This window comes from Neoarius graeffei, chromosome 11 (genome assembly GCF_027579695.1).
Source record: "Neoarius graeffei isolate fNeoGra1 chromosome 11, fNeoGra1.pri, whole genome shotgun sequence".
In the NCBI taxonomy this organism is placed as follows: domain Eukaryota; kingdom Metazoa; phylum Chordata; class Actinopteri; order Siluriformes; family Ariidae; genus Neoarius; species Neoarius graeffei.
The window spans coordinates 15,745,298-15,769,301 of NC_083579.1; the positions used below are offsets into that span (position 1 = coordinate 15,745,298).

Consider the following 24,004-nt stretch of genomic DNA (forward strand, 5'->3'; position numbering starts at 1 on the left):
TAAGATCGGCGTCAGTGCACACCTTCTGTGTTCTGCGGAGAGCATTAAACTGCTCGTACGCCTCAGAAAGGTGTGGAGGTTGTTCAAACCCGGATTAATCAGAGCGGTGCGTGATGGATCTGATCGAAGCGCTGTGGAGTCATGAAACACACAATGTAGTTTCAGTAAAAGTTCCAAATACAGACTTAATTCAAGAAACACCAGTCACAGGAGCGATATTTTGAGCCTGAACTGCTGATTTTTATTATTAAGTTGTGCTCGCAGCACTGGCGCAAATTGTTACTCTCACTCAAGATCTCATCTCATCTCATTATCTGTAGCCGCTTTATCCTGTTCTACAGGGTCGCAGGCAAGCTGGAGCCTATCCCAGCTGACTACGGGCAAAAGGCGGGGTACACCCTGGACAAGTCGCCAGGTCATCACAGGGTCACTCAAGAGCTTTCTACTTTTATTTATTTATTTATTTTTCTCCCTCATTTTCAACCAATCACCAAATTTCACATGAAGAATACTTCTGGGCTGAATTATGTTGCTATGACTTTTGGTGCTGATCTGGATCACTGATCTGGAATGATCCACGAAAAGCAGGATTTTTTTCAATCACTCATAACTCTGTCAGTTTTCATGATTTTTTCAATCAGTTTTTTTTTCTTTTGTTCAGGGCAGCAGGGTGCAACTTTTCCTCACCAAGTCTCATTCTCTATTTCTTACCATTCAGGATCTATAGGGTACGGTGACCAGACATCCTGGTTTGTAACAGCTGGCCCAAATTACTGTGACTTTAGTCTAGTTATTATTATTATTATTATTATTATTATTATTATTATTATTATGTTTTTAGGATGTTATTTCTCCCTCGTTTGCAACCAATCATCACCAAATTTCACATGAAGAATACCTCTGAGCTGAATTACTGTATGTTGCTATGACTTTTGGTACTGATCTAGATCACTGATCCGGAATGATCCATGAAAGGCAGGATTTTTTTTCAATCACTGAAACTCTGTCAATTTTCATGATTCTTTTCAATCAGTTTTTTTATCCCCTGCTGGTCGAAAAGCCCAAAGAGGGATTATGTCATGGCGACATCCGTCCATCCATCCTGGGAAGGGTGCTCACGTTCTGAAATCAACCCCTCTCACAATTTTTGGAGGAATTTCACGAAACTTGCCGAGGCATTGTTATATGTCGGTAATACGCATATTGTAATTTCATTAAATTTGGTCTGATTTTACCAGAGTTACTGTCCTTGATTAACAAAATTATACTTTGACAATTTCATGAAAGTGTATTTTCCTTCTGAAATCAGCTCCTCTCACAATTTTTGGAGGAAGTTCACGAAACTTGGCAAAAGGCATTGTTGTATGTCAGTAATACGCATATTATTTTGTTTAATTCGGTCGCATTTTACCAGAGTTACAGCCCTTGATTAACAAAATTATCCTTTCACAATTTCATGAAGGTGTGCTTGCCTTCTGAAATCAACTCCTTTCACAATCTTTGGACGAATTTCTCGAAGCTTGGCAAAAGGTCTGGTTATATGATGGTAATACGCATATTGCGATTTAATTTTGTTTGTAAAAATTTTACCAGAGTTTTGACCCTTGATTAAATAACTTGTACTTTGACAATTTCATGAGGGTGTACGTTCTTCTGAAATCAACTCCTCTCACAATTTGTGGACGAATTTCACCAAACTTGGCGCAAAAGTCTTTGTTATATGATAGTTATACGCATATTGAAACTTCGTTTAATTTGGGCAAATTTTACCAAATTTTGCCTTTGATTACTAACAAACTTGTACTTTGACAATTTCAGCAAGGTGTGCTTGCTTTCTGAAATCAGCTTCCCTCACAATTTTTGGAGGAATTTCATGTAATTTGGCAAAAAGTTTTTATCCCCCATTTTGTTTTCTCCTGTTGTTTAGGTCAAAAAATTCATGTCATTAGGCGTAATGTTTATTTTATGAAATCATTTTAGCCAAACTCTCAAAGGGTACCAATAGTTATTGAGTAGACTGCTGATTTATCAGGACTATTGATTGGGTGATGAACAAAACCTTTCTGGCACAGTTTTGGCTCAAAGGCTATGAATTAGTGCAATGTCATTATGAAACTCTTAAAAACAATTTACACATTAATCGTTGATTATTATAAATATATAATTATTCCTATTTTTGCATTTGACTCAACACCTTGTCAGCGTAGACTCGCGTTATGAATTCATGCCAGAAGTACAACACAGTCCAGGAGTAAATGTAAAGTGTCACACCGACTAACACACTTTCATGGCGCTGGCAGGTTCATCCCTCACATCTGAGGCAACAGGAAAGCGAGTGTGTGTTACGTCGCTGCAGAATGAGCGCATGCGGCATCTGATGCTTTTAAAGGTAATGGGAGAGGATGCAGTTTGACGGGTTTGAGAAAGTGACGCCTGATGGGACGAGACACTCTGATGGCACGGGAGCGATTTGATTTGATGTCCCCACAGATGACGACATGCTTTTCGTCTCCGTCTCCACTAGCCGAGTAAAAACAAGGCAGTGTGGAACAGGAAGCCACGTCCCACACATGTGTAAATGTGGATTTGGGGGGTTTTTTTTTGTCTTTTTATTGGTCAAACAGGAATTCTGGTGTCCAGGTGACATCATTTCCTGCAGTACACTCTGATCAGAATATACAGTTGAAAAAAATATTGGCACCCTTATGAATTAAAAAAGAGGAAACATTTCTATGCATTATGGATACCGTTCTACTTTAACACCCTTTTTGTAAGTAGTTCACTTTTTGTGGTTTTCTTCTTGTTATTCTTCCAAGCAGCTCTTTCTCAGCAGGGCGTCTAATAGATGCTGAATGTGAAACACCTGGAATCAGTAGCACTGCTATGATGAAACTCTTGGCTTTGTGCTCTTCTTTCTCTCTCTCTGTGCTCTCATGGGTATTTATCCTGACTATATACACAGGGGTGTGGCTCATGTCCTGGGGCTACCCCCCTGTCTTTCAAAGGTAAAAGAAAATGTCCATAATAATGAGGTGTAATGACCGTGAACAAACTGGATTATTTACTCAATCAATATTTTTCCACTAAAATATGTTTGAAGGAGAAATAGACTGAGCTCACTCTCATGAAAGTCCAAATCACACAAATGATATATATATTTGGGCTTTCAGTAATTTCTTTGAACTGTTCTTTTTCTGTGGCAGAATGTACAGCATACATCTTTAATTACAAAAACACTAGAATTTAGTGCACAAGTTTTAATTTTCTTTGGGTTTTCTGAAATCAACACAGGGTCAAAATTGTACATACAGGGTAAAAATATACATTTGCTCACTTAGATTATTAATTCAGAGTTGCTGAAACTTCCAAAATGTCTCTTATTTTGCCAAGGCTGAGGTCTCTTAACTTCCTGTTAGTGATCATGATCAACTACAGCTGGTAGCATCTCTGTGCCTTCATAAAAAGGGTTTGTTTACAGCACTCATTGGATTGACCAACACACAGTAAAATGGGAAAGTCCAAGGAGCCTAGTGCAGATCTGAGGAAGAGGATCGCAGATATACACAACTCCAGAATGTCTCTTGGAGCCATTTCTAAACAACTGCAAATTCCAATATCAGTTCCTGTGTTTCTGTAGATGACACATTCTGTGTGTGTGTGTGTGTGTGTGTGTGTGTGTGTGTGTGTGTGTAGGAATGGTGTGCTGCGGAGAACAATACATCAACACATCCACGACATTATGTTGCGCTGGCCCAGATCAGGAGCCGAGAGCTCACGTGCTGGAGAACAGGACGGCATCTCTGAAGTGCTGTTGGACTGAGCTGATCGAGCAGGACAGGGAGTGCTGTAACGGTGTCGGGTTCGACCCTAATGTGGCTGTGTGTGCAGATCGAGCTCCACATGACCTCATCATCATGGTATAACACATTAACACATTAATGACAACATAGACGTTTTAAGTTATTTATTTATTTAAATATTGGATTAAGGAAAGGTGGTTTTTGTGTTTGTTTGTTTGATTTTTTTATAATAGTGTCGAATTCAGAAGTCAAAATGTAAAAGACAAAAAAAAAATCAGCATGACATGCTTTTATGGTCATGTCCTGTCTACAGACACTACGTTCGACTTGTTTCTCGTTACTGAAAAAACATGAAAACTAAAAAGTCAATGAAGATAAAGTAAAGAGTTAAATGTTAAGTGTTAAAATGTGCAGGACAATTCATCAGGTCCACTCATGGAGACTCAGGTTAGTGTTGAACTGCAGATAAATATAATTACCTAACGTGCTGAATCACTAGCTGTGCTGTGACCCATAGATTGAGCTCTCTCGTGTTAATACGTCTTACATGTTAACCCTCTGGGGTCTGAGGGTATTTTCTGGCACTCTAATGATTTGAGTATGCTCTGATTTTGTTGTCAATTTCAACAAATATAAGCAATATTTTCAATGTCATATGACTTTTATGTCATATGACTTTTATATACACGGTGGTGTAGTGGTTAGCGCTGTCGCCTCACAGCAAGAAAGTCCGGGTTCAAGCCCCGTGGCCGGTGAGGGCCTTTCTGTGCAGAGTTTGCATGTTCTCCCTGTGTCCGCGTGGGTTTCCTCTGGGTGCTCCGGTTTCCCCCACAGTCCAAAGACATGCAGGTTAGGTTAACTGGTGACTCTAAATTGACCGTAGGTGTGAATGTGAGTATGAATGGTTGTCTGTGTCTATGTGTCGGCCCTGTGATGACCTGGCGACTTGTCCAGGGTGTATCCCGCCTTTTGCCCGTAGTCAGCTGGGATAGGCTCCAGCTTGCCTGCGACCCTGTAGAACAGGATAAAGCAGCTACAGATAATGAGATGAGATGAGGTTGTGACGAACCGTTTTGGTCACTTGAGGTGATTCTGTTCAGTCTTAGGAATGTATCAAGCACAAAAACTTAAATCTGCTCCATTGATTTGGACAATTAACCAGCCATCAAAAAAATTATGTCCAATTGTTTTAGGTTAAAGGGTTGGCAGTGGGAGGGGTATTCAATGAGAAGTGTAAAAAATTCCATTCCATTCAATGAGAAGAGTGAAAACCCCTCCCACTGGCAACTCCTAATCCCATCAGGTCAAGTCACAATGGGTAAGGTCATGATTTTGCACACCTTCCAACACAGTTCTAAAACTGCTTTTTACAACAGCTTCATTTATCTGGTATTTGACTCTATTCAGTGTGTCTTTAAATGAACCCTTGTGCTATTTTACTCAGTTCAGAGCCACAACCAACTCTATTACTGTGTTACAATTACTCTGTAATTTTGCTCCCACTCCAACTCCAAATTTTACTCTCTAAACTCAAAATCGGGCAAAATTAACTATTTTTGAGGAAAATACTTTTAACTCTGGAAAAATTGTTCAGTTGTTTTTCCTGTGTATGCACTACAGCGCACGCATATCAACTGATACACTTATAATAAATAGAAGAAATATTTGCACTTACTCGAGCTGATCTTTGGCTGTATGGAGTCAAAGTTTTTTTAAAAAGGCACCGCTCATTATCAGTGTCGCAGTTCTCAAGATTGAATTGAATTGTGGTCCTGAATCATGAATTGAATCATGTATTAATTTGCTGTTCTGAAATTGAATCGCTGTCCTGAATCATGAATTGAATCATGAATTAATTCGCTGTTCTGAAATTGAATCGCTATCCTGAATCATGAATTGAATCATGAATTGTTTCACTGTTCTGAAATTGAATCGCTGTCCTGAATCATGAATTGAATCATGAATTGTTTCACTGTTCTGAAATTGAATTGCTGTCCTGAATCATGAATTAATTAGTTGTTCTGAAATTGAATCGCTGTCCTGAATCATGAATTGAATCATGAATTAATTCGCTGTTCTGAAATTTAATCGCTATCCTGAATCATGAATTGAATCATGAATTGTTTCACTGTTCTGAAATTGAATTGCTGTCTTGAATCATGAATTGAATCAGGAATTAATTCACTGTTCTGAAATTTAATTGCTGTCCTGAATCATGAATTGAATCATGAATTAATTCGCTGTTCTGAAATTGAATCACTATCCTGAATCATGAATTGAATCATGAATTAATTTGCTGTTCTGAAATTGAATCGCTGTCCTGAATCATGAATTAATTCACTGTTCTGAAATTGAATCACTATCCTGAATCATGAATTGAATCATGAGTTCTTTCGCTGTTCTGAAATTGAATCGCTGTCCTGAATCATGAATTGAATCATGAATTAATTCACTGTTCTGAAATGTAATCGCTGTCCTGAATCATGAATTGAATCATGAATTAATTTGCTGTCCTGAAATTGAATCGCTGTCCTGAATCATGAATTGAATCATGGAAGAATTCACTGTTCTGAAATTGAATCGCTGTCCTGAATCATGAATTGAATCATGAATTAATTCGCTGTTCTGAAATTCAATCACTGTCCTGAATCATGAGTTGAATCACTGTCCGAATCATCTAAAGCACATAAAATCCACATGCCATCGCTACAAGTTATACCTCCAAATAGCCTAAACTATGGCTGAGAGATTTTATCCTGTTTACGGTGGGCGTTCCCACCGCGAAAGAGAGACCACTCAAAACCGAAAGAGTGAAAGTGATTATCATGCTGTTACCATGTGAATAGTCTTTTATGAATGTGTAAGTGCGCACTCAGTGTTCCGACTCCAGTGTGGCTGAGTAAGGTGATAAGTTTTATGTTTCATCTAATTTAGTTAATTTAAAAATATAATATTATTTGGCAGTGGGCACATAGGAAAGTGTGAAGTGTAAAGTTTCTGTCAATATGTTTATCATACTTGTATGATATAAAACTCATGAAGACATTTATCTCAATACATGACCTATTCATTCTAAACCTGTCGAGCTTCGCCGGAGAAGCTCTCGACCCCAGAATCCTGATCCAGTAATTACGGCCTCATGTTTAACCCTTTAAACCCTGACGACTCGTGTGATTGGTTGATGCCTTCACAGTTTTTGCTTTCACCTCTGCAGCGTTCGGTCCGTTTGATTTGAACAGCACCAACTCTGTGTTCCCCATCATGCTCAGGTGATTTGTATGATTGAAATATTTGTTTCACTTTTTCAATCACCGTATTTTTGACCAATGAATGATAGTTTTATGTGTACATTTTCACCCCTGCACTCCTCTCAACCAATTAACAATTCAACCAAATCATAAACGAATCAAAAAGAATCAAAGTGCACTCTGATTCAGACTCAATGACCAGACTAACAGGTGTGAAAGTGCCCCAACTTTGTTTGTGCATAATTAGATGAACCAAAAAGCGAGAAAGCAGTGTCTGGGGATGAAGAATGACCCGAAAACTCTCATTAATTGGTCAGAAATACACAACACCAGTAAAAGGTTAAAAACAGGCCCAGTGAGCATGTGTAGAACCCAAAGAAATCACCCAAGCCCTGAGAAACGATAAAATAAGATAATTATCTAAGAGACGAGGTTAAAGTGTTTTGTATGTCGCATCTTTCTTTTTTACTTTCTCTCTTTGTTTATTCATCCAAGTATCCAGAACACATCACATTTCTGCAGGACTACTATGTGGAGGTTACATGTTCTCTTCATGCCTGTGGGGGTTTCCTCCTGGTGCTCCAGTTTCCTCCCATAGTCCCATGTGGTCCATGTGTGTATTATTGGGCATGAGGATTCTTTGCCACACCATGAAGCTATGTGAGAAATATAAGTCTATGTGATAGACTGTATGTGCGTCTCCCATCAGGAAGCGAGAACTCGCACTCAAACGTCATTCATCAGATTTGCTCACAGTAACATACCGCAACTCAGCTTGAGCTTGGCAGCTAAAGAGAGAGCGTGAACCAAAGCAAACCATCATTAACTTGTAATTACGTCATTAAAGGCCCTCTGCGTTATTCACTGAGACATTGAGATCCACACGCTGGCGTAGTGTGACACCCAAGTCAACTGAAAACATGTCATTTAATGTGTGTGTGTGTGTGTGTGTGTGTGTGTGTGTGTGTGTGTGTCTTTTAGGAAAAGTGTCGTCCCAGTGTTCTTTGTCCTGTGTCTGCCGCCTCAAGAGCCTACTGCGGTGTGTGTGATTTTAACCCAAACCAGTTCACGTGTACCCGGGTACCAGACACACCATCAACCACGCAGGCTTCCTCTAATGTACCTCAAGCACCACAGCCTTCTGAACCAACACACACTCGCCTCTGCCCAACAGCTGAGCAGGTCGTCTACAGCGGAGTGGCGAACAGATACTACTTTACAGGTAATGGTGAAAGGTAGCAACACTCCGACAGTCTCTGTTGTATCTGTTTTCTTCTGAAATCAATATCATAAAGAAATGCTGAACAGAAGAGCGATGGCGAGTATGAGCATGTATTCGGGGCATTGTACTGTAGGTATAAAAAAAACAAGAACTGAGGTGCTGAGGGAGTGGGAAATATTCCATGAAAAAACTCTGAGTTTCTGAGATTAAAGTCATACATTTAAAGGAGAACTGAAGGCAAATTTTTTATTATCAAAATTCTATTTATCTCATTTTATTAAATATAGGAATGCATTTTTGATATCTATTTTGTTGCTGCTGTAGCAAGTTATGAGTGTTTGAAATATGCTATGTAATATATCAGTCCATATGTCAAAGCGATGGCCATAAACGAGATTCGTTGAGACCTGTGCGAGACATCATAGGACGGAAGTAAAACGTACAGCGGAAATCAAAGTGACCAACGTCTGCTAACTGTTCCCCGTGTCCAAAATCACTCACGACTCCCTATATAGGGAATTACTATATAGAGGACTATATAGTGAGCTCATTGGTAAAATGAAAAAAACACTTTCGGACACTAGTCTGTCGCACTGGTATTTACGTCATTACTGTCGCACAATTAAAACGTGCCAGATCAGTCAGCTGGTTGGTTTTCAAAATAATAAGTACATGCATGTATTTTTGTGATAAATACATGTTATACTGAGCGTATTTCCTACATTAATCAATACAAACTACCTGCAACGGAAATCAAAGTGACCAACATCTGCCAACGTTGTCAAAAGACGTGCGCACCGTCTTTCAAATGCTGATGTAATCAAGCTGGAAGTTTGTTTGTTTTGATGGCAATCAGGAAAGTTTGAAAAAAGTAGGCAGTAATCGTCATTAAACTCATTTTCTTTTGGAAAACAGTTTTCAAAATGGCGGCACTGACACCTGGCTGGGCGGCACGGTGGTGTAGTGGTTAGCGCTGTCGCCTCACAGCAAGAAGGTCCTGGGTTCGAGCCCCAGGGCCGGCGAGGGCCTTTCTGTGTGGAGTTTGCATGTTCTCCCCGTGTCCGCGTGGGTTTCCTCCGGGTGCTCCGGTTTCCCCCACAGTCCAAAGACATGCAGGTTAGATTAACTGGTGACTCAAAATTGACCGTAGGTGGGAATGTGAGTGTGAATGGTTGTCTGTGTCTATGTGTCAGCCCTGTGATGACCTGGCGACTTGTCCAGGGTGTACCCCGCCTTTCGCCCGTAGTCAGCTGGGATAGGCTCCAGCTTGCCTGCGACCCTGTAGAAGGATAAAGCGGCTAGAGATAATGAGATGAGATGAGATGACACCTGGCTGACACTTCACGTTTCGAAGTCTTGCACAAGTCTCGTGAAGATTGCGCGGATAAGCGACGCCTGCCGTGGACCAAACGAACTAAATTCAACATGGCTAAAAACCAAATAGGCCGATAAGTATAATATTTAATTCCAATTAGTTGCCAATACGAGTCATGATATAAGGTTACTAAAACTTAAAACATAATTGAATAACACATTAATCAAGAAATAAAGCAAGTTTAAAAAAGACATTGGTTCTCCTTTAAGAGAAAAAACCCCCCTGAAAAATAGTGCAATTTTTTTTTTTTTTAATACAAGGGACCATAGCGCTTCACTTTGCAGGGTCAGATCAACATCATCACACCACAGACGCCACGACTGAGCCGAGAGTTACAGGAAACGTCGTCTTTCCTCCTCAATCACGCAATATAAGAGAGTAAAGCACCAAGAGATTTTTAACTACATTTCCCAGAATGCACTGCAGCCAGAAAGCAATGGCGGTAATACACATCGATTGTTAACCGCCAATAAATCGACAGAAGAAGAAGAAGCCAGAAAGCATGTGATTGTTGTCTCAGAGAATATCAGAGTTTTGAGTTTTTCCTGGTAAATTTGTGACTCTTTAATCTCAAAAATTCTGAATCTCAGAACACTGTAAAAAAATATTTCTTGTTTTGAATTAAAAAGTGAATCACCTGGTTGCCTTAAAATATTGAGTTCATTAAAACCATGATAGTAAGTTAGCATAATGAGGCAATCAAGTTGCATTGTGCTAACTTACCCTATGAGTTTCAACAAACTTGAAATTTTAAGGCAACCAGGTTAATCACTTTTTTTAAGTTAACACAACAAATTATTTTTTACAGTGAATGTTACCCCGCCCTCAGCTCCAGGTTTTTTGTTTTTTTTAATCTCCAGTGGCCCTAATACACCGTCACGTGACAGAAAAATACAGACAGAAGGAAAGGTAAAATACAGTGTAAATGCGGTGTTCTGTTTTCTGGTATAAACATTCATAACCACATGTTCCCATTACTATAATTCCATCATCACTAATATACTTGCAGATAAATCAAAATTTAACTAAAAGTAGGTCAAACTAATCAAATATTCTGATATATTAAAAAAAAAACTAGAACACTACAACACTCCACCAAACCCCATGGTGTTTTTCCGACACTATTCGTGTTTCCTGCCTCCCAGATCAGACTGATTTGTGAATCCTGCTACTCCGTGCTTCTTGCCACGTCAAGCTGCCGCTTCGTTCACTAAAGGTTCCAGATCGGCAGCTGAAGCGCCCGCTCGCCTTTCACATTTATTTATCTGGCTGACTGGAGTGAGCGCACAATTGGTTCCTTCAGCCCGTTATTTATTTGGTTAGTTGTGTCTGTTTAATCAAGACTAATGCAAGAGTTCAGCAGGGCTGGCTGGAGCAACCACAGTGATTCTAATCAGCGCTGTGCCGCCATCTGGGCACAAGCGTCTAAAGCTGTGGCGGCCCCACGCGCCTCCAGATGTTTTGTGCGCCCCACACTAACAACCTGCAGACGGGTGACACTGAGCACGCTCAGACGAATACCTCACAGAGAACGGCTCCCTGGATTCCTCCAATATGGCCATCTTCGCTTTGTGATTCTTTATCGGAGTCGTTTAATCAAGGAACGCTGATTTCCTGTTTTGAACATTCCACCAAGGATATATATATATATATATAAAACTGCAATGGAGCGGCACGGTGGTGTAGTGGTTAGCTCTGTCGCCTCACAGCAAGAAGGTCCTGGGTTTGAGCCCCGGGGCCGGCGAGGGCCTTTCTGTGTGGAGTTTGCATATTCTCCTCGTGGGTTTCCTCCGGGTGCTCCGGTTTCCCCCACAGTCCAAAGACATGCAGGTTAGGTTAACTGGTGACTCTAAATTGACCGTAGGTGTGAATGTGAGTGTGAATGGTTGTCTGTGTCTATGTGTCAGCCCTGTGATGACCTGGCGACTTGTCCAGGGTGTACCCCGCCTTTCGCCCGTAGTCAGCTGGGATAGGCTCCAGCTTGCCTGCGACCCTGTAGAAGGATAAAGCGGCTAGAGATAATGAGATGAGAGATAACTGCAATGGTTATGACAGGGACATTGTGTGTGTGTGTGTGTGTGTGTGTTAGTAAAGTTTCTGAGGTATTAATGTGATTGAGATTTTTTTTTCCACAGAGAATTTGTCTGTAAAAAAAAAATGTGATCAAACATTTTGCCTCCTGTAATGTACATGAGCTCGCAGGATGCAGTGATGTGAGGTTCTTTCCAGCACTGAAGGTCTCACAATCCGATTTCCGTGATTTACACCCATGACTCCCCCCCCACACACACGCACACACACACGCACACACTTACACCAAACAGTTGTTGCGCCGATAAAGAAAAACAGCGCAATAAACTCAGAGGTCCCAGGCCAGTCTTCAAAGTAAAGCCTTGTTTTTGTATGGAAAGGAAGATGCTTCCTAACGCTTCACCACTCTCCTGTGGGTACATAAAGTACCACATCCCACATATGGCCTCAGTTCAGTGATGCGTTGCCGAAATGGATTACCAACAAATAATAAATGTGTTCGAAACAAACACGAACAGGACGTGCTCGTTTGTGTTTGCGCCAGTAACCTGACCTCAGGACTGCTGTACTCAGCTCCAAAATATAAACAGACGCAAAATTCATAAAATAAATGCCTTTATTTACATAAAATCCACAGAGTGCACAGGGCAGCGTATGTCTGCTCTCCGAAAAATAAGAATAATAACTTCATTAATTGAAAAAAAAAAACGTTAACTACATACATACATGTTTTTTGCACAAGATTTCTTCGTTATTCCTCGAAAATGTTACTATAATTTAATTACAACTAAAATATATTCCCTACAATGAATTGTTTCAGGACAGTTGTTGTTCTGAAAGACAGCGATCTTTCGATCGAGAGAGACCAACAGCGAACTCGAATGATGTAGCTGAGGTTGAGGAACTGTTCAGGAAACATTCAGGAGTTGAACGATTGAGTAGTTTTTGTTTTGTTCTGCAAATTGATATTTTTGTTGTTATATTCTGTGAATGAAAAACTGCTTCTTTTTCCCATTTAAATAAAAAATATACATCGGTATCTGTTAAGCCACACCTCCTTCTGGTTCAGATGCAGATGTTCTGAGCTTTAAACAGATACAGATGGTGGCATTTTGTTCCACCCCTGGCGTGAATGAACATGTTTTATGGTTTTGCATGCTAATTCAGACACAAACCTGGAGCCCTACACTACCTACGAGTACAGAGTGTCTGTGTGGAACAGGCATGGCCATGGGTTTAGCCTGCCCTCATGGGTCACTACTAAAGAGGACGTACCTCATGGTGTCCTGCCCCCCCACTGGAAGCGAGTGGGCCTCCGAGACGACATGGTCCTACTCAACTGGTCTTCACCGATTAAGGCTAACGGTAACTTTTATTTAGAATTTGTTCTGAACCATTTCCTTTATGATAACATGGTAATTATTTTATACAGTCTGTTGTGCATAAAGCCTGAAAACGGAATAAGTGAAACTGAAACACAGCGCCACCATCCGGACAGAGAAGACAGTGCAGGAAGCTTTAGCTGTTAGCTGTGCCATTGTAATTGTTTGAAAGTCATTGTTGCTGTACTAAATGCTGATCTTCACACGACAGACGTTCCTGTTTGATCCTTTAATCACAGAGCTGCTTGTTTTGCTAATCTGTGCTTGCGTTGTGATTTTGTGCATTTAGCCTCATTTCTACACGGAACTGGAATCAACCCTGGGATAATAACCTGGCGGGTGGGTCGACGTGTATCCGGCTGATTGATGTAGCACTGCACCCTCAGTTACCACACTCAATCTGCATCTCTCAGCCGAATAATTTATGAATGCCCAAATTCACATGCGCATAAACATGGCGCTAAGTAGAAATAACAAGCTCCATTTGAGGGAACTTCTGGACCACTTAAATATGTAAAGAAACACGTTGATTGCTCATTAGGGCATTCTGCGCTTTAATCAGAGGCTCACAGCCCAATCTGCTGTGATTTTAGGAGAAGTTAGTCCTCCACCTCCACACTCTGACACAGAGACACAGGGAAAGAAGTGAAGAGTGAGGAACATAGACAAGGGGAAGATTTGAAGGGTAGAGGAAATAAAGTTGACTGTTAAACCCTTTCCTCGTCCGTACCGCCTCCCTTCTTTAATTTGATCTTTAAGTCTTAGTCTGGTGTTTGCATGTTTTTCTGTTGCACCAGGCGAGATCAGCCACTATGTGGTTCTGCGAGACGGACGGGAGCGTTACCGTGGAACCGAGAGGAGTTTCACTGATGCTGGAGGAATTCGGCCTTTCCATGAGTACACATACGAGCTGAGAGTCTGCACTACAGCCGGCTGCGCAGATTCCCCCAAAGTGAGTCTGTAACGTTAGTCCATTACCAAGTTTCCTGAAGTGTAGGAAGTTAATACACGCTGTATGGCCAAAGGTTTATGGTTTGGACACCTGACCATCACACTCCTATGTGGTTCTTCCACAAAGTCTGAGGCACACAGTTGTACAGAATGTCTCTGTACACTGTAACATTACAGTTTCCCTTCACTGGAACTAATAGGTCCAAACCTGTTCCAGCAGGGCCATGATGATGCTCCTGTACACAAAGTGAGCCCCATGAAGACATGGTGTGTGAAGGTTGGAGTGAAGAACTCGAGTGTCCTACACAGAGCCCTGACTGAACTCAACCCCACTGAACACCTTTCAGATAAACTGGAGCCTCAACATCCCAATATCGGTGTCTGATCTCACTAATGTTCTTGTAGCTGAACTGAACGAACATAAATCCCCACAGCCACGCCCCAAAATCTAGTGGAAAGCCTTCCCAAGAGAGAAGAGAAGAGATGAGTGGAGTTCATTATAACAGTGAAGGAGAATAAATCTAGAATAAGATGTTCAACAAGGACATATGGGTGTGATGGTCAGGGGTGCACATACTTTTGGCTATATAATCTACTACATGTCTATTATATTCTGAATACTTCAATCACAAAGGTTTGCACACCCTTACAACAGAAACTGACTTCATACCAATAGGACTTTATTATCACAAGTCACAAGAATCTCCAATATTCTATTGCATGTAACAATACTTCATATAATGATAACTCGTGATACACATTTATGACAATTTGAATCAATGAAAGAAAAAATGACTGGTGATTATTATCAGGCTGAGTGATCTCTTAGTTTTGTAGCTCTAATTGTGTTTAGACACCAGAGGGCGCTATTGTGATAATGTACAATAGCAAAAATACACATAACTTCACTGTAGGTAGAAGTAACACAGCTCTAATGCTGCAAAAACAGATGTAAAGTGTGAAAGAGCTGCTGTATAATTGACTATAAATAGATTTAACAAGAAATCAGAGCTCTCTTTTTACAGACTGCTGAAAGCTAAAGACAAGAGAGGCACATGAAGGCAGAATAAATGTTCAGAAAAGTTTATTAAGGAAAGGAATATTTTTTAGGAATTTTTTCATTTTTAAAAAGAGGCCTGTGCAGGTCTGAGCTCAGCCTTTGTTTGATTGGGAGATAGAAGTTATGGTACATCAATAGAAAAAAATAGCTTGCTCAAAAATACATCGACACCAAGATTCGAACCATTTCAAAATCTGTTCCTTTCTTGTACAGCGCTGTAGACCAATCAGGCACAGAGGATTACATCGCAATCTGAGGTTATGTAACATGGCACTTACACAGTCAGTACGCAGTGTCGCCACACCACGACTGTGGAATCGCTACCTGAGGCTGGCACGCCAATTACATTCGTAAACACACTCGAACTCGGTTAAAGGAAGACGGCCTTTCAATTTAAGAAAATCGATAAAATTTAGTTCTCTCTGAAACGTGGTCAAAATGATGTATGTTTATTTCTGTAATATCTCACAAAATATCAAGCAATCCTATGACTGGGAACATGTCTAATTTGAGAGGATTCCACAGCAAATAATATGCGTGAGATCGCCCAGTTCGTGCAGTCAAGCAAACAGAGGAAGTGCATGTGCGCATACATAAGTTTACCTTTGATCATCCCACCATCTCCGCTGATCACCTTTATTTATTAGTTTGGTCCTGTGTTTCCTTTCCTTCGCAATACAGCGTCTTTTCTTTTCGCTTTCTGTTACTGTAGTCAGTCTTTCACGTTTCATTCGCACACTCACGTCCTCCATTTTCCTCTCCTGTTTCAAATTTGTATCCCACAATGCCTTGTGCGAACAGGGAAAGCCCACCACGTGATGCATGACATAGTATCTTGAATTAGGTCATGGTGAAGCAGGAAAAAATAGCAGAGAATTTAAGGCCATGTGGCCCGAAATTCATTAATTGTTCTATTTAAAAAACTAATAAACCTGGAAGTCTGTGATTCGAATTCAGTAGCTTTTGGTCCACGAAACACAAATAATTGGGTGCTGGGAAAATTCTTTTTATGACCTACATTTGAAAAATCTGAAAGGCAGTCTAGCTTTAAATGTACACATACAGACAGGTGCCTCTATGAACTGGCTTCAGTCAAAGGCTGAGCCAATCAAAGGAATATTTTAGTAAATAGGCTGTTTATATTTTACTCCAACCTTTACAAATGTGGGGAAATAATTATTTTTGGTTATTCAGAAAGTGAATAGGAAAATTAATGTTGCTTTTTTTTGTGATAAAATTTTCCTCATTGAATGTTTTTCGAAAAATATCTTGGGAAAATCAAATCATGAGCTCAATATTATGAGCCAAATCAAATCGTGAATTGGGAAGATCATTACATGCCTAATCCCAAATAGTGCACGTGAATATCTGTCGAGTAAAAACAGTTATATCTGTAATAATTCCGGCAGTGTTTGTAATAGGAGTGTTCTTTAATAATGTTAATTCCCTCTGTTTGCCTACATAACTGACGTCAGCATTTTTTGTATCCTTTCAGGTATAATAATCAATCATGGTCATCGTAAAACATATTTTTGATTTTTTTTTTTCTACATTATGTTTTGAATTTAGGACTTGTTTTTTAGGATATATATATGTATATATATATATATATATATATATATATATATATATATATATATATATATATATATCAGAAGTTTATATACATTGACGTCATCTTGGATATGAATGTCATGGCTATATTTGGACTTTCAGTAATTTCTTTGAACTGTTCTTTTTCTGTGGCAGAATGATTGTATGGCATACATCTTTAAAAAAAAACACTAGAATTTGGTGCACAAGTTTTAATTTTCTTTGGGTTTTCTGAAATCAACACAGGGTCAAAAATTTACATACACTCACTTAGATTATTCATTCAGAGGTGATGAAACTTCCAAAATGTCTCTTATCTTGCCAAGGCCGAGGTCTCTTAACTTCCTGTTACTGATCATGATTGACTACAGCTGGTAGCGTCTCTGTGCCTTCATAAAAAGGGTTTGTTTACAGCACTCATTAGACTGACCAGTACACAGTAAAATAGGAAAGTCCAAGGAGCTCAGTGCAGATCTGAGAAAGAGGATCGCAGATGTACACAACTCCGGAATGTCTCTTGGAGCCATTTCTAAACAACTGCAAATTCCAAGATCACTTCAAACAATTGTATCCAAGTTATTGTGAGGTGTAGTCACTTTGCCAAGCCACTTTGCTTCAAGAAAATCCAAACTGTCACCCTCAGCTGAAAGGAAATTGGTTTGGATGGTCAGGAACAACCTGGGAAGCACCATGGCACAGCCCTGCCATGAACTGGAAACTGATGGATCACTATCTACAGTTCAGTGAGTTTTACATCACCATGGACTAAAAGGCTGCTATCCAAGAAATAACCCCCTGCTCCAAATATTGACACCTTCAAGCTTAACTAATGTTTGAAGCTGACCACACAGACAAAGAAAAAGCCTTCTAGAGGATAGCTGTATGGTCAGATGAGATAAAGATTGAGTTATGACCACCATGTACAGAGGAACACTGTACCAGCTGGTGGTGGTGGTAGGCTCATCATGCTCTGGGGCTGTTTTTGCTGCCAGTGGAACTGGTTCATTGCACAAAGTGGATGGAATAATGAAGAAGGAGGACTATCTCAGAATTCTTCAGCATAAACCATCAGAAACTTGAACACGACTTGGGATTTGGGAGTTACAACAGGACAATGAACCCAAACACACATCAGAGCTGGTTGTGGAGGATAAAGCAGGCTAACATTAAGCTTAAAACAAGTCCTGACTTCAACTCTATTGAAAATATATGGACCGTGCTTATAAGTCAAGTCCATGCCAAGAAAAAAACAAATTTATTTGAACTCTACCAATTCTACCATGAAGAGTCGTGAAATATCCAAACAGAATTCTGCCAGAAACTTGTTCATGGTAAACAAAAATGTTTGGTCAAGGTGAATTTTGCAAAAAGACATTTTACCTAAATATTAGGTGTGCTGTATGTATATTTTTGACCCTGTATGTATAATTTTGATCCTGTGTTAATTTCAGAGAACCCAAAGAAAATTAAAACTTCTCATCTCATTATCTCATCTCATTATCTCTAGCCGCTTTATCCTTCTACAGGGTCGCAGGCAAGCTGGAGCCTATCCCAGCTGACTACGGGCGAAAGGCGGGGTACACCCTGGACAAGTCACCAGGTCATCACAGGGCTGACACATAGACACAGACAACCATTCACACTCACATTCACACCTACGGTCAATTTAGAGTCACCAGTTAACCTAACCTGCATGTCTTTGGACTGTGGGGGAAACCGGAGCACCCGGAGGAAACCCACGCGGAGAACATGCAAACTCCGCACAGAAAGGCCCTCGCCGGCCCCGGGGCTCGAACCCAGGACCTTCTTGCTGTGAGGCGACAGCGCTAACCACTACACCACCGTGCCGCCAAAATTAAAACTTGTGCACCAAATTCTAGTGTTTTTTTTTAATTAAAGATGCATCCTATACAATCATTCTGCCACAGAAAAACAACAGTTCAAAGAAATTACTGAAAGCCCAAATATTGCCATGACATTCATATCCAAGATGACATTCATGTCACTGTATGTAAACTTTTGCCGACAACTGTATATACAGTGTTCTCCCCAGGATCAAAATAAAGACCTAACTTCTGGGTGGCCCGCAGAGGTTTCCCCCTCTTGTTTGGGGGGGAGGGTCCAATGGGCCTCCCATGGAAAAATTTGAAAAAAGGTAGCCCATTTGGTGGCATCTGGTGACTTTTTGGAGCATTTTATGGTGGTACTGACACTGTCACTTTTTACTATTAACATGGTTGAATATAGCTGTCAACCCCAAAATGAAAAAGAAGTGAGAAAGTCGGGGTCCGGGGCTGCAGGCCCCGGTCAGGTCCAGGTCAGAGCCCTAGTGGGGGGGGGTCTAAAAAACTTATTTTTTATTTCCCGTCACCAACATAGACTCGCTCGGCTATTAAACGCCAAATGCAGCATGCAGAGTTTCTCTTGAAAAAAAATAATTGCCTATACATTTATAATAACATATCTATGGAACAGTTCAAAATAAGCTATTATTTTACTTTGCAACTTTGCAAATAGATCTAGTTAAGCTTAGATTAACTGAAACAAGGCACATTTAACTTTGTTCAAACACGATAAGATATAAAAATATACCTTCTCACTGACAGAAGTCTGTGCTACAAATGCAGTCGAATGATCCTGACGACGATCTTGCTTTTTCAAGATCTTTGTGAGATTTTCTTTGCATGTCAAGTTCAACATCTCGAAGGTCTTGGTATTTACAACTGATACTCCTGTTGCAAACAGTGCATCGGAAATGGTGCTTGCTCACTGAATCGGCGATAACGCATGGGGAGATTTTGGTCCAGTTGGAATTAAACTTCGTATCATACTCAGCTGCACCGTGATACTTGAAAATGTTCTGTTTTTTAGAACTTGGAGGGCCTTCTGATCCAGAATCGCTGTCAGTCATTTTCACCATGTGTGTCTTTCCCACTGGTAACGTGGAAATGATGAAAACACTGGTCAACTTCCTGCCGTCAACCAATCACGAATGCCCTTTCACTGCGCGATTCAGTGCAAAAAATCGTGAGTCTCACGGCAAAGTCGTGAGAGTTGACAGGGCAGTTTTCAACGAGTGTCGGAGCAAAAAAATAGTGTGTCAGCAAATTTAAAGCGTGTTGGCATGAAAGTAAAGAGTATCAGCCCCGTGTCGGGGCAAAAGCGCTCTGGGGAGAACACTGTGTTCCTTTTTTAATTCCTTCTTGGAAGTGTGTGGGTTTTTTTCATCGAGATTAAAATAGAGGTCTAGTTTCCTTTTCATGCACAAACCAGGTGCCGATAAAACTAGGGATCGTGACCCTTGAGTTACAAATGCAGTCATGAGAGAAACTCGCAATCGCTTTTTTATCCCCCGCTGGCCAAAAGGCCTGAAGGGGAATTATGTCGTGGCGATGTCCGTTCATCCGTCCGTTCGTCCGTCCATCCCAGGAAAGGGTGAAATCACCTTCTGAAATCAGCTCCTCTCATAATTTTCGGAGGAATTTCACGAAACTTGGCAGGATTCTTTGTTATATGTCGGTAATACGCATATTGCAATTTCGTTCAATTCAGTCACATTTTACCAGAGTTACAGCCCTTGATTAACAAAATTATACTTTGACAATTTCATGAGAGTGTGTCTTCCTTCTGACATCAACGCCTCTCACAATTTTTGGATGAATTTCTCAAAACTTGATGAGAGGCATTGTTATATGTCGCTAGTACGCATACTATAATTTTGTTCGATTTGGTCGCATTTTACCAGAGTTACAGCCCTTGATTAACAACCTCATACTTTCACAATTTCATGAAGGTGTGTTTTCCTTCTGAAATCAACTCCTCTCACAATTTTTGGACGAATTTCTCGAAGCTTGGCAAAAGGCCTTGTTATATGACGGTAATACGCATATTGCGATTCAATTTCGTTTGTGAAAATTTTCCAAGAGTTTTGACCTTTGATTAAATAACTTGTACTTTCACAATTTCATGAAGGTGTGTTTTCCTTCTGAAATCAACTCCTCTCACAATTTGTGGACGAATTTCACCAAACTTGGCAAAAGGCTTTGTTATATGACAGTTATACGCATATTGAAATTTCGTTTAATTTGGGCAAATTTTACCAGAGTTATGCCCTTGATTATTAACAAACTTTGGCAATTTCATCAAGGTGTGCTTGCTTTCTGAAATCAACTTCCCTCACAATTTTTGGAGGAATTTCACGAAACTTGACAGGATTCTTTGTTATATGTCGGTAATACATATATGGCAATTTCGTTCAATTCAGTCGCATTTTACCAGAGTTAGAGCCCTTGATTAACAAAATTATACTTTGACAATTTCATGAGAGTGTGTCTTCCTTCTGACATCAACGCCTCTCACAATTTTTGGATGAATTTCTCAAAACTTGATGAGAGGCATTGTTATATGTCGCTAGTACGCATACTATAATTTTGTTCGATTTGGTCGCATTTTACCAGAGTTACAGCCCTTGATTAACAACCTCATACTTTCACAATGGAGTTTGCATGTTCTCCCCGTGTCCGCGTGGGTTTCCTCCGGGTGCTCCGGTTTCCCCCACAGTCCAAAGACATGCAGGTTAGGTTAACTGGTGACTCTAAATTGACCGTAGGTGTGAATGTGAGTGTGAATGGTTGTCTGTGTCTATGTGTCAGCCCTGTGATGACCTGGCGACTTGTCCAGGGTGTACCCCGCCTTTCGCCCGTAGTCAGCTGGGATAGGCTCCAGCTTGCCTGCGACCCTGTAGAAGGATAAAGCGGCTAGAGATAATGAGATGAGATACTTTCACAATTTCATGAAGGTGTGTTTTCCTTCTGAAATCAACTCTTCTCACAATTTTTGGACGAATTTCTCGAAGCTTGGCAAAAGGCCTTGTTATATGATGGTAATACACATATTGCGATTTAATTTCGTTTGTGAAAATTTTCCAAGAGTTTTGACCTTTGATTAAATAACTTGTACTTTCACAATTTCATGAAGGTGTGTTTTCCTTCTGAAATCAACTCCTCTCACAATTTGTGGACGAATTTCACCAAACTTGGCAAAAGGCTTTGTTATATGACAGTTATACGCATATTGAAATTTCGTTTAATTTGGGCAAATTTTACCAGAGTTATGCCCTTGATTATTAACAAACTTTGGCAATTTCATCAAGGTGTGCTTGCTTTCTGAAATCAACTTCCCTCACAATTTTTGGAGGAATTTCACGAAACTTGACAGGATTCTTTGTTATATGTCGGTAATACATATATGGCAATTTCGTTCAATTCAGTCGCATTTTACCAGAGTTATGGCAGAGTCGCCAGTGAGGGATATTGTGCTCTCAGAGAACTCTTGTTGTTTGTTTGTTTGTTTGTTTGTTTGTTTGTTTGTTTGTTTGTTTGTTTGTTTGTTTTATTCATTTATTTTACAAAGCTATATTCTGACTATTGAGCAACTGAAGACAGATGTTGGAATGCAGCTGTTGTGAACTGTTCCTGGGAGTCATGTTGAGACAAGCCCCAATTAAATGGCGTGTGTGCTGTTAGTCCTTGTTACTGTCCTGCACTAGAATGAAAGTTCAACATTTAAAAAATTTGATTTCTCCACCCACCTATGTACCTCCACCTACCATGCGGGGTAGTTTGCCAAAAAGTTTGTGAACCCCTCTTTTAACCCATCATTGTTCATATTTTATCAGTTAACTCCCTTGTAGTGAATGAAGGCATGAATGGAGTATGATGGGGCTGCAGCAGAACTTCTCCGACTTGAAGACATTCCTTCTCCCAGCCCGGCTCCGGCTGTCTAATTATGAAGTGCTGAGCCAACTGGATATTTCTGATAGCAGCCGCGTGGTTCTTCAGGAGCATCTATCTCAGCCACATCAGTGTTATCTTGCTATAATTGCTGTCTGCGCCAGATGAAAGAACGAACTCAACTTTCCCATTTTAAATCGGGCGATTATTGTTCTCCGAGGCGTACTGAGGAAACAGGAGAGAACGGAAACAGCACTTTTAGGATGCCCTGTTCCAGCTCTGGGCCCCTGATGATACTTTTCCGTCTCCCTCGTTCTCCTCTCCTTCCCAAACTTGGTAGTTTTTAAGTGAAGCATGGAGGAGAGATTAACTTGTACACCTGCAGGCATTACCCAAACAGTTGCAATTATTGTGGGCCCCAATACACGGGGAGCAATTACCTGCCAGGGCACGGGGGCCTGAGGATGCTGATTTAATCTCCACAGACACTCTGTGGGCTCACAGAAGCACATCAGGCTAGTGCCTGGGCCAGGCTGCAAACAAGCAGAGAACAGGGGAGAGAGAGAAAAAAATAGAAAGAAAGAAAGAACCTTAACCACCTCTCCCTGCCCTCTCCTAATAGTCTGCCACTCCTAAAGACAAGAACCGAAACCACTAGTGACATTCTATTAGAGAAGGATATCCAAGCCTCCATTAGGGCAAATTGCTCTGTAATTCCTTTGTGTGTGTGTGTGTGTGTAGGTGGTGGCAGTGACTGTCCAGGGGGTACCAGAAGGGGTTGCTCCTCCAGCAGTGAGCGCTCTAGGGCCCAGAACTCTTCACATCAGCTGGGAGGCCCCATCGAAACCTAACGGTATAGTGCGGGAGTATCGGGTTAACCAAACTGGAGTGGGCCCCATCCATACACACACGCACGGAGACATGGAGCACACAGTCCAAGGTAGTGTGTGTGTGTGTGTTTTACACTGATCTTACACAAGCATTTTTGAGGCACTTTGTATAAGCAGGTTAAAAGCCCAGTGTGTGAAGGTGGTTCTAGTTATTCCTGAGTAAACTAACGTTGAAGTGAAAACTCTTCAGTTTCGGGTCACATGGTGATTGTTGATTGGACATGTGCTCAAGAAACATTTCATAAACACAACTCGGTATCGAATACTCATCATAGAATATAGGATGTTAGCCGCATGGTGTGTACATCATGTGACTTCATTTAGTAGTAAAAGTGTGTGTGTGTGTGTGTGCATGCTGAGAGTGAGTGATGAATCTATCTGGCAGCTGAGAGCAGTCACTCCCTCACACCTCCAGCAGCAGCAGCAGTAACGGAGAGAAGAGGGAGTAGCTCCAGCGTCCCCTCAGTGCAGACAACCCTTTATTTATGCACGCTGTTTTCTGGAAGCAATCTAATGACTGAATTTACACCAGATTCCCGCAATGAGCGTGCTGCCCTGCCCATCAGGTGCCAGGGCACCCCGTGATTTGTGGGGTCTCTTTTATATCTGCCCAGGAGTGGAGCTGCGTTTCTGGCCTTGAGCCATCCGTCGCTGGGCCGAGAGTTTGCACGAGGACGCACGCTCGCCCTGCCGAGCCTGACGCACGGAAACGGGCAGCTG

General features: G+C 40.9%; 1 protein-coding gene across 1 annotated transcript in view; it reads left to right on the top strand.

Moving 5' to 3' along the window:
• The window catches only part of ush2a (Usher syndrome 2A (autosomal recessive, mild)), a 500,620-nt gene that overhangs the window by 387,015 nt on the left and 89,601 nt on the right, over positions 1-24,004 (top strand). The window contains exons 50-54 of the mRNA XM_060934842.1: positions 3,694-3,917; positions 8,030-8,270; positions 12,844-13,041; positions 13,856-14,010; positions 23,136-23,334. Coding sequence (XP_060790825.1) covers positions 3,694-3,917; positions 8,030-8,270; positions 12,844-13,041; positions 13,856-14,010; positions 23,136-23,334 — 1,017 coding nt within the window. The remainder of the gene's footprint in view (positions 1-3,693; positions 3,918-8,029; positions 8,271-12,843; positions 13,042-13,855; positions 14,011-23,135; positions 23,335-24,004) is intronic.